The 15,899-nt window shown below is 46.0% G+C and overlaps 1 protein-coding gene across 2 annotated transcripts in view; it reads left to right on the top strand.

The window, feature by feature from the left end:
* The window catches only part of RSF1 (remodeling and spacing factor 1), a 61,372-nt gene that overhangs the window by 32,773 nt on the left and 12,700 nt on the right, over positions 1–15,899 (top strand). Inside the window, exons 4-9 of one of the 2 annotated variants that reach the window (XM_087720999.1) lie at positions 1,134–1,339; positions 4,614–4,759; positions 7,101–8,782; positions 11,931–12,149; positions 13,402–13,506; positions 14,981–15,060. In XM_087720999.1, coding sequence (XP_087577125.1) covers positions 1,134–1,339; positions 4,614–4,759; positions 7,101–8,782; positions 11,931–12,149; positions 13,402–13,506; positions 14,981–15,060 — 2,438 coding nt within the window. Of the gene's footprint in view, positions 1–1,133; positions 1,340–4,613; positions 4,760–7,097; positions 8,783–11,930; positions 12,150–13,401; positions 13,507–14,980; positions 15,061–15,899 lie in introns of both variants that reach the window. The other variant, XM_087720998.1, reaches the window with a different exon arrangement.

Below are 15,899 nucleotides of genomic sequence, written 5' to 3'. Positions count from 1 at the left end.
CTCTACGTACGACGACAATTGAACCCCCACATTTCTGTCGCTAAGCGAGACAGTTGTGGAGCGAGTTCTTCCCTATTTTACGACCTTTCTTTGCCCCAGTTGTTAAGCGAATCTCTGCAGTTGTTGAAGTTAAATCACACGGTTGTTAAGTAGTGAAGCTGGCTTCCCCATTGGCTTTGCCGGTCAGAAGGTCGCAAAAGGGGTTCACGTGGCCTCAGGGACGCTACAGCCGTCACTAATACAAACCAGTGGTAAGGATCCAAATTTTGATCACGGGGTGGGATGCTGCAGCGGTCGTAAGTGTAAAAAATGGTCATAAGTCACTTTTTCTAGTGCCGTGGTAACTACGAACGGTCACTCAAACAAACTGTTGTAAGTCAAGGAGTGCCTGCTTTTCATGAAAACTGGCCCGTTTTGTTGCCAAAACAGGGTATGCATAGCCTTTAGGAGGCTTGTAGAGTGCTGCTGGGGGGGGGGGGGAATGGTCTGTTTTACCTCCACCAGACCGATTAGATCCCACAGATTAGGCCTCCTCTGAATTCCATCCGCCGGCCAGTGTCGACTGGCGACTACCCGGAGGAGGGCCTTCTCTGTGGCTGCTCCGACCCTCTGGAACAAACTCCCCGTGGAGATTCGAACCCTCACCACCCTCCAGGCCTTCCGCAAAGCCCTTAAAACCTGGCTGTTCCGACAGGCGTGGGGCTAAAGAGCTGTTGCCCCCGTCTCGAATGGTATGACTGTTGCGTGTTTTAAATTATGCATTGTTGTGTCATTTTAATTGTTGTTTGTATCCCCCTTCCCTGGTTTGAGTTGTGAGCCGCCCTGAGTCCCCTTCGGGGGAAAAGGGCAGCATATTAATAAAATAAACATTCAACATTCAACATTTTTGCTGAGTTTTGCCCTCCCCGGCCCCCAGGAATCTTTGCAGGCCTCCCAAACCCTCTGCACGTCCATTTTTTTGCGAAGCGGGCGGGGTTTCGGGAGGCAAAAAATGCTGTATTCAGTGTATAAGACGCACCCAGATTTTCACCAAAAAATATGGTACGTTGAAGGAATGCACTTTTGATCTTCCTGAAAATGTTTGAAAGCTCTGCTTCTCCTTTTTTCCCCTCCCCTTCCTGTCTCTCCTCAAGTACCTTTGCGAATGCCAGTTTGATGACAATCTAAAGTTTAAGAACATCATCAACGAGGAAGATGCCGACGCCATGCGCCTTCAGCCCCTCGGCCGAGACAAAGATGGTTTGACCTACTGGTACCAGCTGGACCAAGAGCATAACGTCCGCATGTACGTCGAAGAGCAGGACGATCCAGAGGGAACTTCGTGGAAGTGCATCGTCAGGTAACTCTTTCATTTCCGGCCGCTTGGTTAACCTGGTGCCCCTCGGCCTTCTGGTCCCCAAAGGTGCTTTTTTTTCCCAAGAGGCAACTGGACCGTTTCCCCTTGAAGACGTTTCGCTTCTTATTCAAGAAGCTTCTTCAGTTCTGGCTGAATGGTGGAGGATGGGAGGATTTATATTCCTTGCAGTCTATTGGTCGACAGCAAGGAAAATTGGTCCTTCGGAGGCCTTCGGAGCATTCGGAGATTCCAGCTTGTCCAGAATGCAGCCGCGCGAGCGATCGTGGGTGCACCTCGGTTCACCCACGTAACACCTATCCTCCGCGAGCTGCACTGGCTGCCTATTGGTCTCCGGATACGCTTCAAGGCGCTAGTCGTCACTTAGAAAGCCCTTCATGGTATTGGACCTGGGTACTTGAGAGATCGCCTGCTGCCAATTACCTCCACTAGACCGATTAGATCGCACAGACTAGGCCTCCTCCGAATCCCATCCGCCGGCCAGTGTCGACTGGCGACTACCCGGAGGAGAGCCTTCTCTGTGGCTGCTCTGACCCTCTGGAACGAACTCCCCATGGAGATTCGAACCCTCACCACCCTCCAGGCCTTCCGCAAAGCCCTTAAAACTTGGCTGTTCTGACAGGCCTGGGGCTAAAGAGCTGTTCCCCCCCCCGTCTCGAATGGTATGACTGTCGCGTGTTTTAAATTATGCATTGTTATGTGTCGTTTTTAATCTTTGTCTGTATCCCCCTTCCCTGGTTTGAGTTGTGAGCCGCCCTGAGTCCCCTTCGGGGGGGAAAAGGGCGGCATATAAATATAATAAAGAAACAAACAAACAAACAAAGGAAAGAAACAAAAGTCCAGTTGCCTTTTGAAAGGCACCTTTGGGACAATCATGGCTTGGATGACTCCGAATCTCCATAGATATCACTCAAGCTTGCTGACTGTAGAAGGCTGGGAGTATCAGACGCACCAAGGTTTGAAGAGGCAAATTTTTTAAACAAAGTTTTTGCATTCTGCAAACCTCCCCAAAATGGCCCGTTTTTCACAAAAACGAGCCCAGGTTTTTTTTTCTTCCCCAAAAAGGGCATGAATAACCTTTAGGGAGCTTGTAGAGTGCGTCTGGGAGTTGGGGGGGGGGGCAAAAACGAGCAAAAAACGGCCCTTTTTCGCAAAAACGGGCCTGTTTTTTTGTCAAAAAAAGGGCATGCATAGCCTTTAGGAGGCTTATAGAATGCTCCTGGGGGCTGGAGGGCGGGGAATTGAGCAAAGAATGGCCCGTTTTTCACTCATTTCTGCCCTCCCCAGCCCCCAGGAGGACTCTGAAAGCTTCCTACAAGCAAGCACGGCCATTTTGGTGAAGGGGATGGAGTTTCATGAGGCCAAAAATGCTGTATTCAGTGTATAAGACGCACCCAGATTTTCAGCTTCTTTTTTGAGGGAAAAAGGTGCGTCTTATACTCTGAAAAATACGGTAAATGTAGTGTATTTGGAGGGCATTAGGTTGAGGAAGGAATGGACTGGTGTTGCTGCTGTTTTTTTAAAAAAACAACAGACTACCAGCAAGTTAGGCCATACTCAGATACTTTTTCCAAAGAAAATAGCTATGAGTTTCCAAACTCTGCCTGCAGCATGGTTAAAGATTCTTAACAGCTGCCTCTTGGGGCCTGCAACATGATATACTCCTTTTACATGGAAAAAAAAATAAAGAATTTAACCCTTACTAAGGGTTAAAAATATAGCCAGGGATTTGGGCTTTTCCCATCAGCTGGAAAGTGAATTCCGATTCTTGCTCCGATTAAATGTTTGGGGTTCAAAATATTGGATCCTGCTAAGCCCCGCAAATATATCTGAGAAATTGGTCTGTTTCTACTTGGAAACCACTTCTGGACTTTGTGCTTGAGGTAGAAAACAAATGAAACTTTGGCTTTGGGCTTTACCGATTTGATAGATTTTGTTGTTATAGAAACATCTAGTTTCTAATATTTTGTAAAAGTAAAAAGTTGAGGTTTGATGTTATTATTTTATTATACTGCACCAAAGGCGGTCGGAAGCCAACACCTTTTTTTTCTCTTCCCCTTCCTTTTCTACATTTCTCCCTTCCCCTCTGCATCCCCTCTTTTTCCTACTGTTTGCTTTTATATTTTTGTACTTTATATTGTAAACTCACAAAAACTGAAAAGTTAAAAATTAAAAAGATCTGAGAAAAAGATTCCGATTGACGCAACTCTTAATAATCGTTCCGGATCAGGGTTTTCTAAAACTTAACAATTTTTAACACATGTGGTCTTCAGATCCCAGAATTCCCCACTCAGCTGAGGTGGAGAATTTATTCCAGTTGGGAAACACAGATCTAGATTTTTTTTAAAAAAAAAAACCTGAGATAGTCCGTTGTGTTTCCCAGGCCAGATATTTTCCCTTCGTCTCCCCCTTGCTTGCAAAGGTTGGCAAGGAACTGCAGCCAGGCAGATTTGGGCAGGAGTGAGTGGCACATTATGTAAGGCTGCTACCGTATATACTCGAGTATAGGCCGACCCGAATATAAGCCGAGGCACCTAATTTTACCACAAAAAAAACCTGGAAAAGTTATTGACTCGAGTATAAGCCTAGGGTGGGAAATGCAGCAGCTACCGATAAATTTCAAAAATAAAAATAGATACCAATAATGCCATTGCCCATTGAATAACATATACAGCCTGCCTGTGCCCATTAAATATACAGTAGCCATTGTAAAAATTTGCTCTGCATAACAAATTATTATCACACAATACCGGTGTATTCAATGAAAGACTTCACTCACCTCATGATGCTGATGTCCCGCTGTGATGATGATGTCCCGCCTCCTATGACACACGGCACAGTGATTCCTATCATTGGATCACTGTACCAGAGGAGGTGGGACATCGCTATGTGGCTGCTTGCCATAACAAGGAGGAGGTGGGACATCGTTGCAGAGCGGCAGGAGGGGGAGGAAGGGGAATCGTAAGACAGCCCTGCATTACATTAGAACGTGAGGAGGGGGAATGGTGCGGTGCGCGCTGCGCAGCAAACTGACACAGAGGGAGGGGAAACTCAGGGGCGCTGGGCCATTCACGAGCGTCACCCAGCGGCATGGCCCCGCCCCCTTTTCTCCTCCATTTCGGGCAAATTTTTCACTGACTCGAGTATAAGCCGAGGCGGCTTTTTTCAGCTCAAAAAGTGGGCTGAAAAACTAGGCTTATACTTGAGTATATACAGTATTTTTCTGAGGTTTGGTGCATGTCTTATATTTTTCATCCAGAAGCCGAAATGAGCTGGCCGAAACTCTGGAGCTCCTGAAAGCACAAATTGATCCTGCCCTGTTGAAAACCCAGGATAACTCTTTGCAAGAGAGTCCTAGCACTGAAGATGAAGAGGCCAAAAAGAGGGAAGGGACGGCAACGCAAGGTTGGAATTGAATTCTTCTTATCCTGCCCCGGTGGGCAGTCTGTGTTTCTGTTTACTCCTCTTGAGAATTGGCACTCGAGCCACCACTGTGGGTTAGTGAAGTCCCATAATAAGTGTCCTTCAAGAGGGCCTATTGTTGATTCTTCTTAACGTCTTAAAGTTTCAAAAAGCTCGGCTAATTTGACTTTTAATTGTTGCGGAGCCAAAGCATTTGGAAGTTGAATTCGGCTCACAGAAACCTAACTGGGCCTTTTCTTCTGATGTGGACAAACACCAGTATTTTAATTTACTGTCCCTGTGTATGGTTTTGCCAATTGCACAGTGGCAGATAGGACAGCACTCCAGAGGGTTGACGTCATGGCCCAAAGGATCATGGGTCACCCCCTCCCCTCTTTGGAAGAGCTTTATAGTTCCCGCTGCCTTAAGAAAGTTCAAAACATTCTTAAAGATCCATCTCATCCTGAGCTCCCCTTTTTTTTTAAACTATTACCATCTGGCAGCTGGTTCAGGACAATAAAAACCAGGAATAATAGGCTGAAAAAACCAACTTCTATCCCAGGGCAGTAACTATATTGAATTCTACCGCATAGTGCAGTATTAATGCAATACCAGGGGTGTTCAATTCAATTGTATAGAATGCGAAGGATGTGTGTTTTTGTTTCTATTTTTTATAGTTTTCTTATGTATGATGTACACTGAAGATGGCATTTAATTTCGTTGTACAAGGTGCAGTGTCAATAAAGTAAGCTAAACTAAACTTCTCCCAAGAGGAATACAATTCTGAAGGGCCTTGCTCCAGAGACAGGTGCAGGATAAGCCATTCTGGGTCACGCTGTTGGCATACCCGTGTTTTGTTTGTTTACCCGTGTCAGAAGCATCACAATCAAAATAAGGCATACCATGCAAGATAAAATCTAAAGTACAAGATTAAGATATGTACAACTGAAACAGATCTTGCCCAAAATTGTGTTCTGTCACACCTTCCAGGAGGTCTTCAAGTGTGCCCTGGTCAGGACACAAATGGCAGGTATACATATGTGGTGTTGTCTGCATGTCACCACTATTGCAAAAGACAGAAGCCACCAGATAGCCTCATTTGTTCATGCCCATGAAGGTTTAGCAAGCTGCCCAGCCCTTATGATAAGGTAAAGGTTCCCCTAACACGTATGTGCTAGTCGTTCCCGACTCTAGGGGGCGGTGCTCATCTCCGTTTCAAAACCAAAGAGCCAACGCTGTCCAAAAACGTCTCTGTGGTCATGTGGCTGGCATGACTCAATACCCAAGACGCAAGGAACGCTGTCCCCTTCCCACCAAAGGTGGTTCCTATTTTTCTACTTGCATTTTTTACGTGCTTTCGAACTGCTAGGTTGGCAGAAGCTGGGAGAAGTCATGGGAACTCACTTCCTTACGCGGTGCTAGGGATAAGAACTGCCGAACTGCCAATCTTTCTGATTGACAAGCTCAGTGTCTTAGCCACTGAGCCATCATATCCCTTACCCTTTACGATAGACGTACACAAAAATTGCCCGGCTAATCTTTTTACTTCTGTTGCCTAGAGCTGTGTTTTTCAATTTTGCTAACTTTACAATGTGCGGAGTTGAGATCCCAGAATTTTTCCTTCTTGTAGAACCTCAGAATGGAGTGTGCAGCTTGGAGGAAGATGAGGTGGGATCAACGACGAAATGTGTAGAAGAAAAAGCATAACATATCAAAATATCATTCCTAGGATTCTCATAGGGGAAGCGATGACATTTGTATGGATATGATTTGCTATTCTAAGTCATAATCTTGTTGTCATTTGAATTCACTTCCCAAAAGGAGCTTTGAAAAATATGGGACACAAATATAGCATCTATCCGTGACTCTTTAAAGCAGCTGTGTCTTTTCCTTCAATTATATGATATAAGGGGACACAGATGTACCGCTATCTGCAATTCTTTAAAGCAGCTGTGTCTTTCCCCTGGATTATTTGATATCATATGGGGACACAGATGCAGCACCTATGTGCTGCTTTTTAAAACAGCTGCATTTTCCCCTGGATTATATATGGGGGCATAGGTGTAGCACTTATTTGGAACTTCTTAAAGCAGACGCATCTTTTTCCAAAATCATATCATAGCTGCAGGGGACAGCCTTGCCTCCCTGGGAAAAGTAGCAGCTTTAACGAGATGCAGATGGATGTCGTGGCTGAAGCCCTGTACACATTCTAAGTATTGTTTCTGAATATTGTCCAAATCACTGCACCACCCTGGTAGCATGCATGTCTGTGATCTGAGCTGGATATAATTAATGTTGATCCTTGTTCTAAATTTATTCTGTCTCTTTTTTTTATTATAAGCAGAAGGCGAATTGAAGGTGAAGGAAGAAAAAAAGGAGCCAACAGAGGGACCGCCACAGCCCTGTGAAAACCTTCCACCTCCTGCTGCCCCGGCAGAGGAAAAGAAGATCAAAGTAGAGAAAGTGGAAGAGAGAGACATCATAAAGCTCCCCGTTATTGTAAAACTCGAAAAGCCTCCGGAGAACCGCGGGGAAGTGCAAGCTACCAAAGACGAAAACGACTCTTTCAAAGAGAACGTGAAGCCGGCTAAAGCGGAAGCGAAGGAGAAGAAGCCGGAGCCAAAAGACTCCCGAGAGGTGAACAGCAACGCGGAGAGAACAGCCCTCGAACCCGAGAGGATCGAGTTCTGCGTCAGCGTCAAAACCCCGCAAGACGTGACGGAGAGAACAGCGGAGGAGAACGAGAAACTTAAGAACGACCAGCAGGCCAAGATCCCCCTGAAAAAACGAGAAATCAAGCTGACGGATGATTTCGACAGCCCGCTGAAAGCGCCCTTGCGGAAATGCATCACGCCGACAAAAGACGTTTCGAAAGAGGACGGAGGCAAACCCGAGGAGGAGACCTTTAAGAGGGTCCCCACCATCACCGACGGGAAGTTCCTGGTCAACGGGGAATTGGGTTGCGAGAAACTCGTGGCGAATAACCGATTGGAGCGTTCGCCTTGCCTGAAGGAAGAGGCTGCCGTTCTGCCGAAGGAGAAAAACGGGCTCGGAGAGGAACGGGTCCAAGAGGGTATCAGCACCATCGTCAGGACCAGCGATGTCGAGAGATGCATTTTGCATCCCACGAAGGAGGCCGTGGGAGTGATCGTGCCTTTAAGGGAGGAGACGGGCCCCAAAGGGAGCGAAAAACAGCTGGAGGCGAAGAAGTCGGACGGGGTGGCCGAGAATCTTTCCAAGGCGGGAGATCCTCCCAAGATTGAAGACTCTCTTAGAGTAAAGGACAGTGTGATACTTTCCAAAGACAGCTTGGAAAAGCCCACCAAGCTACCCTCTCCTAAAGAGTCGGTTCTGGTTACCGACGCCGACGATTTGAAAAAAACTGGTCCTTCGGACAAGAAAACAGCAACCTTGGCCAGTTCGGATGCCACTCCATCTTCTGTTTCAGTCCTTTCGTTTAAGAAACCCGTGGTGGAAAAAGAAGACTCCGATTCCCAAATCGCTTTCGCCGATCAAAGGCAAGCGAGTCAGGAGCAGGCGGCGGAAACGCCCAAGGACTCCGAATCTCAAGAAGGAGAGCGGCCGACCACGGATGCCCTTCCAACCTCCGTCAAGGAACTTCCATCCGAGACGAAGAAAGAATCTGTAAAAACCAAGTGTAAATACAAGCTGATTTCCGAAGAAGAAAGTTCTCTCACCGAGAACAGGGAATTAACCTCTGAGAGGCAGAAAGACGGGATTAAGCTAACGATCCGAATCTCCAGCCGGAAAAAAAACGACCCGCTCCCGGCCAAGCCTTTGAACGCGGCCGCCGGGAAGGAAGAGGAGGTGGTCAGCGTTGGACGCATTTTAAGACGGTCCCCCCGGATATCGAAACCGACTCCCAAGGTCGTAGAGACTCGCGATCAGAAATCCGAGAAGAAACGAAGCGAGGAAGAGGACGAAAAAGTGGCCTCCGTGCAAAAGCAGGAGAAGAAAGAAGACTCGAAAAAGCAAGAGAAGGAGACGAACTCTAAAGCCCACAAGGTGAAATTTCAGAAGGGATTGCGGCCGTTTTGGGGATGGCGGTTAAAAACCTGGAGAGGAAAGCAGGCCCTCATTCTAAACTATGCATATCAGGGTAATTGTTTTACTGTATTTTTCGGAGTATAAGACGCACTCCCCACCCCAAAATACGGAATGTAGCCGAAAACACGAGGCATGGAGGAGGCGATGGTTTCTGGCAATCCCTGCAGCCCGGAACAGCTGATTGGGGGTATTCCGGGAGGCTGATTCACCCGCCAATCAGCTGTTCATGCTGAATCAGGCTGCAGTAAAATAGTGACCTGGGGGTTTGCTATTTGCTGCAAGGGGTTCCACCACAAAACCGCGCCCGACTAAACCGCGTCGCTGACGTCATCAACAGGGCGACAACAGCGCGGAGACAGAAGCACACTGTAAACCCTAAACCTAAAATTAACCCCTAAACCTAACCCCCCTAAACCTAATCCTAAACCTAACCCTAAACCTAACCCTAACCCTAAACCTAAACCTAAACCTAAACCTAACCCTTACCTTAAGTTGAATCGGCTTGCTTTCAAAGCACTATTTAAAGCGCCCTTCTTTCTCCGCGCTGGCTGTTGTCGCCCTGTTGATGACGTCAGCGACTCAGTTTAATCGGGCGCGGTTTAGTCAAGTGCGATTTTGACGGGTCACGGCTGCAAGGAGGTGTCAGAGTTTGCAGCAGCAATCACATTCAGAAAGCACACACAAGTCACTGATTCAGCAGGATTCAATAACTTCTCTTTATATCTAACATAACACATGAAGTAAAATATGCAATACCAAAAGCAGGTTTTCCAACGTGGTAGTTCAGCAGAGGAGAGAAGTCTTACTTTCAGTTTTAGTATCAGATATCAGCACAGCAGGCAGCTTTAGTACAGAAGAAGCCACGCTCAGGCTCCTTGCTGTCTCCTTGTTACTCACACAATTGTTTCCAAACAGCCCTCAACTCTCTCACACACTGACAGGACGCTAGCCGGATGAATACCATGGATGCCAGGAGGCAGAGGCAGATTTTTCTTATTATTATTTTCCTCCCCAAAAACTAAGATGCATCTTATACTCTGAAAAATACGGTAAATGGGTTTTCTCTGTTAGCAATGTGGGTAGTCCTCGACCTCCAACATTTTGCTTAGTGGCCATTCAAAGTTAACAACGGCACCAAAAAAAAGTCACTTACAACCATTTTTCACAGTTACAACAGTTACAGCATTCCCTTGGCACATGAGCAAAATTCAGACACCTGGCAACTGGTTCGTATTTATGACCGTTGCTGTGTCCCAAGGTCAGGTGATCCCCTTTTGGGATGTTCTGACTATTGTGGCCCGCCAGTGGAGCTGGCAGCAGAGTCAGACAGTGAGGAGGTTGGGGAGGAATATGGGCCAGTCCTGGAGTCTGGGGAAAGCTCTGATGAGGGCTCTATGTTGGACTTAACTTGGACTTAATCTTCTTAAATGTCAACGTCCATAAGGCAGTGACCGTTGCATTGTGGAGGCCAGGGGCAGGCTCTATGTTGGAGGCAGAGAGGGGGCCTTAGGCATAAAAGCCAGGTGGGAGACTTTGGGCCAATCACCAGGAGACAGTAAGTTCTAGACCCGACTGACAGCAAACTGGGTGACTCTTGGCCAATCACCGGTAGGCTGTGACTTCTAATCCCGTTTTAGGTATGAAAGCTGACTGGTGACTTTGGGCCAGTCTTAGTCCAACTTACCTCACAGGGTTGTTGTTGTTGTTGTTGTCAGGAAAATAGGAAGAGGAAGGAGTCTTCAGTATGGTCACCACCTTAAGTTATTGATGATGATAATAATAATAATAAAGGCAGGATATAGTAGAAATAACTCAATACATTAAAAAGACCAATCATGCAGCTTCACGTAGCACTAGGAGACAGAGGAGTTTTCTTTTTTTAAAAAAAATATATTTTTATTTTCAAAACAAACATACAAATCCTCCTTTACATACTGTAGAAAGTGTATCAGTTGGTTACAAAAGGCTTTTGTGCATCTCTTCCACCGTCATCAAATATAATTCATATTAACTCTAGTATCTTAACTCAGATGTTTATTATATTACCATCATCATACCTCCAGTTTTATTTGACTATGATTGTTTAAACGTCCTTCATCATAAAATATACCAAGATTTAATACATAACCACATACTGGCATTTCATTGACTTATTTATAAAATCCTCCATTAACACTAAATCCTCATATCCTATTCTAGCTGAACATCCATAATATTTAATAACAAAATTTTCTAATCCTCCGTTCCAAATCCCTGTTTACAATTTACATCCAGTTCCCTTATATTATACCCATACATATATATATAAATTATTATCATTATCCTTTCTTTCTTTGACTATATCCCATATCATAACATTTCCCCCCCTAATAATCAAAACTTAACTCTGTCTAATTTAGTTCTTTTTTATTGTTATTATTATTATTATTATACCTTTATATATAGTCCAAAAGGATTTCTAGCCTTCCCTTCTCGGGTATCATTCAATATTCATATCCAATTATTGCTTATCATAACACTACACATTGTATACATTACTATCATTATCAATTTTTATTACCTATTGTCACTAAATTTAACTAGGTTTAGCAATAGCAATAGCAATAGCAGTAGACTTATATACTGCTTCATAGGCCTTTCAGGCCTCTCTAAGCGGTTTACAGAGAGTCAGCATATTGCCCCCAACAATCTGGGTCCTCATTTTACCCACCTCGGAAGGATGGAAGGCTGAGTCAACTCTGAGCCGGTGAGATTTGAACCGCTGACCTGCTGATCTAGCAGTAGCCTGCAGTGCTGCATTTAACCACTGCGCCACCTTGGTTTAGCTAGACAGAGCAATTTTCTTGTTTGTGTTGTCGCACAGCCCACTGAGCCGTTGTGATTTTACTTACACCTTGATTTATGGCGCATGCTGGCTTTTTTGCTTTTCCTTTGAGATGTTAAAGAGTGTGCTTATGACCCCCTGAGATTTTCAGACAGCTGCAAAGGAGGGGTATGTGCTCCATGACCTGGAAAACATCTGTAGCCGTTGCCGCGGCTGTCATTCATGGACATACGGAATGTCTTAAGAGCTGAGGGATTTTTTTTCTTATTGCTGAATCCCCAGGCTTCCCGGAGAAGTAAAGTCCGATGGGCCGGCACCCGAACGCGTGGCCGATGGAGGTACTCGAGCAACGACGACAGCGAAGGTTCTGAGCGTGAAGGTGACTCCGAGGAAGAGAAGGAGGAGGAAGAGGAGGAGGAGGAAGAGGAGGAGGAAGAACCAGCTCCTGCGGACGATGACGAACCGTGCAAGAAGTGTGGCCTTCCTAACCACCCAGAGCTGGTAGGTTCTTCGATCAAAGTTAGAAAATCAGATTCACAAAGGCCTCCAGAGAAATACAGTGTGGTGTTATTGCTGGTTTGCTATTTTTTTCATTTCATTTTTTCATTTTCCCTTTATTTGTATGCCGCCCTTTTCCCTGGGGGGACTCAGGGCGGCTCACAGTTCAAAAAAAAGGGGGGGGGAAGGACAAACAATTTTCTGACATGAAGACAATACAACATATTAAAAAGAAAACACAACAGTCACACAATACGAGTGGGGTTAGAATCTTAACTCCAGCCCTGTCGGAATAGCCAGGTTTTAAGGGCTATGCGGAAGGCCTGGAGGGTGGTGAGGGTCCGGATCTCCACGGGGAGTTCGTTCCAGAGGGTCGGAGCAGCCACCAAGAAGGCTCTCCTCCGGGTAGTTGCCAGTTTACACTGGCTGGATGATGGAATTCGGAGGAGGCCTAATCTATGCGATCGTATCGGTCTAGTGGAGGTAATTGGCAGTAGGCCCATGCTATGCTTTCGTCCAGGAGCATCCAATCTTTTAAGACTTGTGGACTTCAACTCCCAGAATTCCCCAGCCGGCATCGGAATTAGTTTGATCATGCTGGGTGGGACAGAAGCATCTGTCATTTGTGGCAAGGGGGTCATTAGAGAAATCAAACCAACCAATCAATTCCAGAGTGGCCCATATACTGCCTAGATCAGGGGGGTCAACATGGATTTATTCAAGGGCCGGAGCAGCATTGTTGTTCTCCGGGGAGGGAGCAGGAGGGAGAGACGGGACAGATGCCTCCTGCAGCACCCGACTGGGCAAAATGGCACGGGGAAGCGGGTGTGAACACCCCCTCCCCCCATGCCCCGTTTTCAGCCTGGACAGCCTGCCGAACCCTCTCGGCCAAAACGAGGCCCCGTTTTGCCGTGATTCCCTTAAACGGTGGCAAGGAATGTTCGTAAAATGGGGCAAAACTTCCTGAACAAACATCTCACTTAATGACAAAAGTTTAGTGCTGCCTTGTCCTAATTTGTGGACTTATCTGCATTGTCACACTGCCTTTTTTGTGAGCCAAAGGAACATCAGGATTTTATCACGGGATCTGGTTTTGAAACCTAAGAGAACAAGATGCGTTTTTGGATTTATTTATTTATTTATTTATTTATTTATTTATTTATTTATTTATTTATTTATTTATTTATTTTTTAAAAAGACAGAAAAATCCATGTTGGAACCAGAGGTCAGGCTGACGGTTTGATTTCTTCCCCAGATTCTTTTGTGCGATTCCTGCGACAGCGGCTACCACACGGCGTGTCTCCGGCCTCCGCTGATGATCATTCCAGATGGCGAGTGGTTCTGCCCCCCTTGTCAACACGTGAGTTTTCGTTTGGATTTATTTTCCTTATCCTACTCCTTTTCCTTTTAGAAGTGATGGGATGGTTCGTCCTGTTCTAACCTAGGCTTCCCAAAAGCACGAAGCCGACTCCTCATCCTGATAAAACCCCTTTTATTTCGGTTAAAGGAAATTCCTCTCCAGCAAAGTCCCGGCAAACAGTCTTTCACGCGATTTCACAACTACAGACCTTTATCAGGCTTGGAAAGCTGCCAGGCCGATATCTTCTAAATGCCAAGCTGTAGCAGCAATTACTTGGCAAGAATTCAGGAACAGATCTTCACCCTCATGAATTTAACTGATTGCCTCCTGCAAACTCCACTCCCCTTTCGCTCCTCTTCATTCCCTACGGGAGGGGCCATTCACCGTCTACCTGTGCCTTTACTCCTGAGTCAACCCTTGTTCCTTAGCTGTTCCCTCTTGCAGATCTGCGCATGCGCCCACTGGGAACAGGCTCCAACTGTTCTTCTGCCCCATTGATGTCCGACTCTGAAGGCAGCTAATAACTGTCAGACAGCCCTACCCCCCTCTCTGCCTTCAACGCAGAGCCCTCGTCAGAGCCTTCCCCAGACTCCAGGACTGGCCCATCTTCCTCCCCAATCTCCTCACTGTCCAACTCTGCCACCAGCTCCGTTGTCCCCTGGCAAGCCACAACATATCCATTTGGCCTCACTTCAAACTATTGGCAATTTTTAATACAAGCAGTCCTCGACTTACAGTCACAGTGGAGCCCAGGTTTTCTGTCCCTAAGTGAGGCAGTTGTTCAGTTAGCTTTTGCCCCATTTTATGACCTTTCTTGCTGCGGTTCTCAAATTATAGCAATAGCAATAGCAGTAGACTTATATACCGCTTCATAGGCCTTTCAGGCCTCTCTAAGCGGTTTACAGAGAGTCAGCATATTGCCCCCAACAATCTGGGTCCTCATTTTACCCACCTCGGAAGGATGGAAGGCTGAGTCAACCCTGAGCCGGTGAGATTTGAACCGCTGACCTGCTGATCTAGCAGTAGCCTGCAGTGCTGCATTTTAACCACTGCGCCACCTTGGCTCTTATCCAGATATTACAGCTGATACAGTACAATTCGTCACACGGTTGTTACGTGACTCCGGCTTCCCCACTGACCTTACTTGTCTGAAGGTTGCAAAAGGATAACACGTGACCCTAGAACACTGTGACCGTCGTAAGTAGGAGTCAATTGCCAAGCGTCTGAACTTTGATCATGTGACCCTGGGGGATGCTGCAATGGTCGTAAGTGTGAAAAACTGTCATAAGTCAACTTTTTTCAATGCCACTGTAACTTCAAACTGTCACTAAACAAATGGTTGTAGATCGAGGACTATCATTAGTAGCTGTTACGTGGAACAGTGTTTGGGAATGGGCCCACTAAGAAACTGACTACATAAAGATATTTTTGAATTACGCTAATGCCGTCGCATTGTTTTGCTTTGATCCCACAGAAATTGCTCTGCGAGAAGTTAGAGGAACAGCTGCAGGACCTGGACGTGGTCTTGAAAAAGAAGGAGCGTGCAGAACGGAGGTATCATAATATTAATTGTATCATCTTTTAATGACCCCCATAATCCCTCGCGGGGTGGAGTTCGGGTACAGAAGGATCTTGACAAACTTGAACATTGGGCACTAGCTAACAAAATGAAATTCAATGGTGAAGAGAGTAAAAGGTTCTACATTTAGGCAAGGAAAACCAAATGCACAGGTACATTATAGGTGGTAGCTTGCTCAATAGTAGTAACTGTGAGAGGGATCTTGGAGTCCTAGTGGACAACCATTTAAATAGGAGCCAGCCGTGTGCAGCAGCTGCCAAAAAAGCCAACATAGTTCTAGGCTGCATCAACAGAGGGATAGAATCAAGATCACGTGAAGGGTTAATACCACTTTATAATGCCTTGGTAAGGCCACACTTAGAATACTGCATCCAGGTTTGGTCACCACGATGTAGAAAAGATGTGGAGACTCTGAAAAGGGTGCAGAGAAGAGCAACAAAGATGATTAGGGGACTGGAGGCTAAAACATATGAGGAAGGGTTGCAGGAACTGGGTATGTCTAATCTAATGAAAAGAAGGACTAGGGGAGACATGATAGCAGTGTTCCAATATCTCAGGGGTTGCCACAAAGAAGAGGGAGTCAAGCTATTCTCCAAAGTACCTGAAGGCAGGACAAGAAGCAATGGGTGGAAACTAATCAAACAGAGAAGCAACTTAGAACTGCCTCCAGAAGTTGTGAATGCCCCAATACTGGAAGTCTTTAAGAAGATGTTGGATAGCCATTTGTCTGAAACGGTATAGGGCTTCCTGCCTAGGCAGGGGGTTGGACTAGAAGGCCTCCAAGGTCCCTTCCAACTCCGTTCATTTGTATCTG

Source organism: Thamnophis sirtalis, unplaced genomic scaffold, assembly GCF_051295495.1.
Source record: "Thamnophis sirtalis isolate CommonGarterSnake01/CBP01778 unplaced genomic scaffold, rThaSir2_p1.2 scaffold_8, whole genome shotgun sequence".
Classification (NCBI taxonomy): domain Eukaryota; kingdom Metazoa; phylum Chordata; class Lepidosauria; order Squamata; family Natricidae; genus Thamnophis; species Thamnophis sirtalis.
The sequence above is the reverse complement of the archived record's forward strand: the minus strand, read 5'-3'. Positions and strand labels throughout refer to the sequence as shown.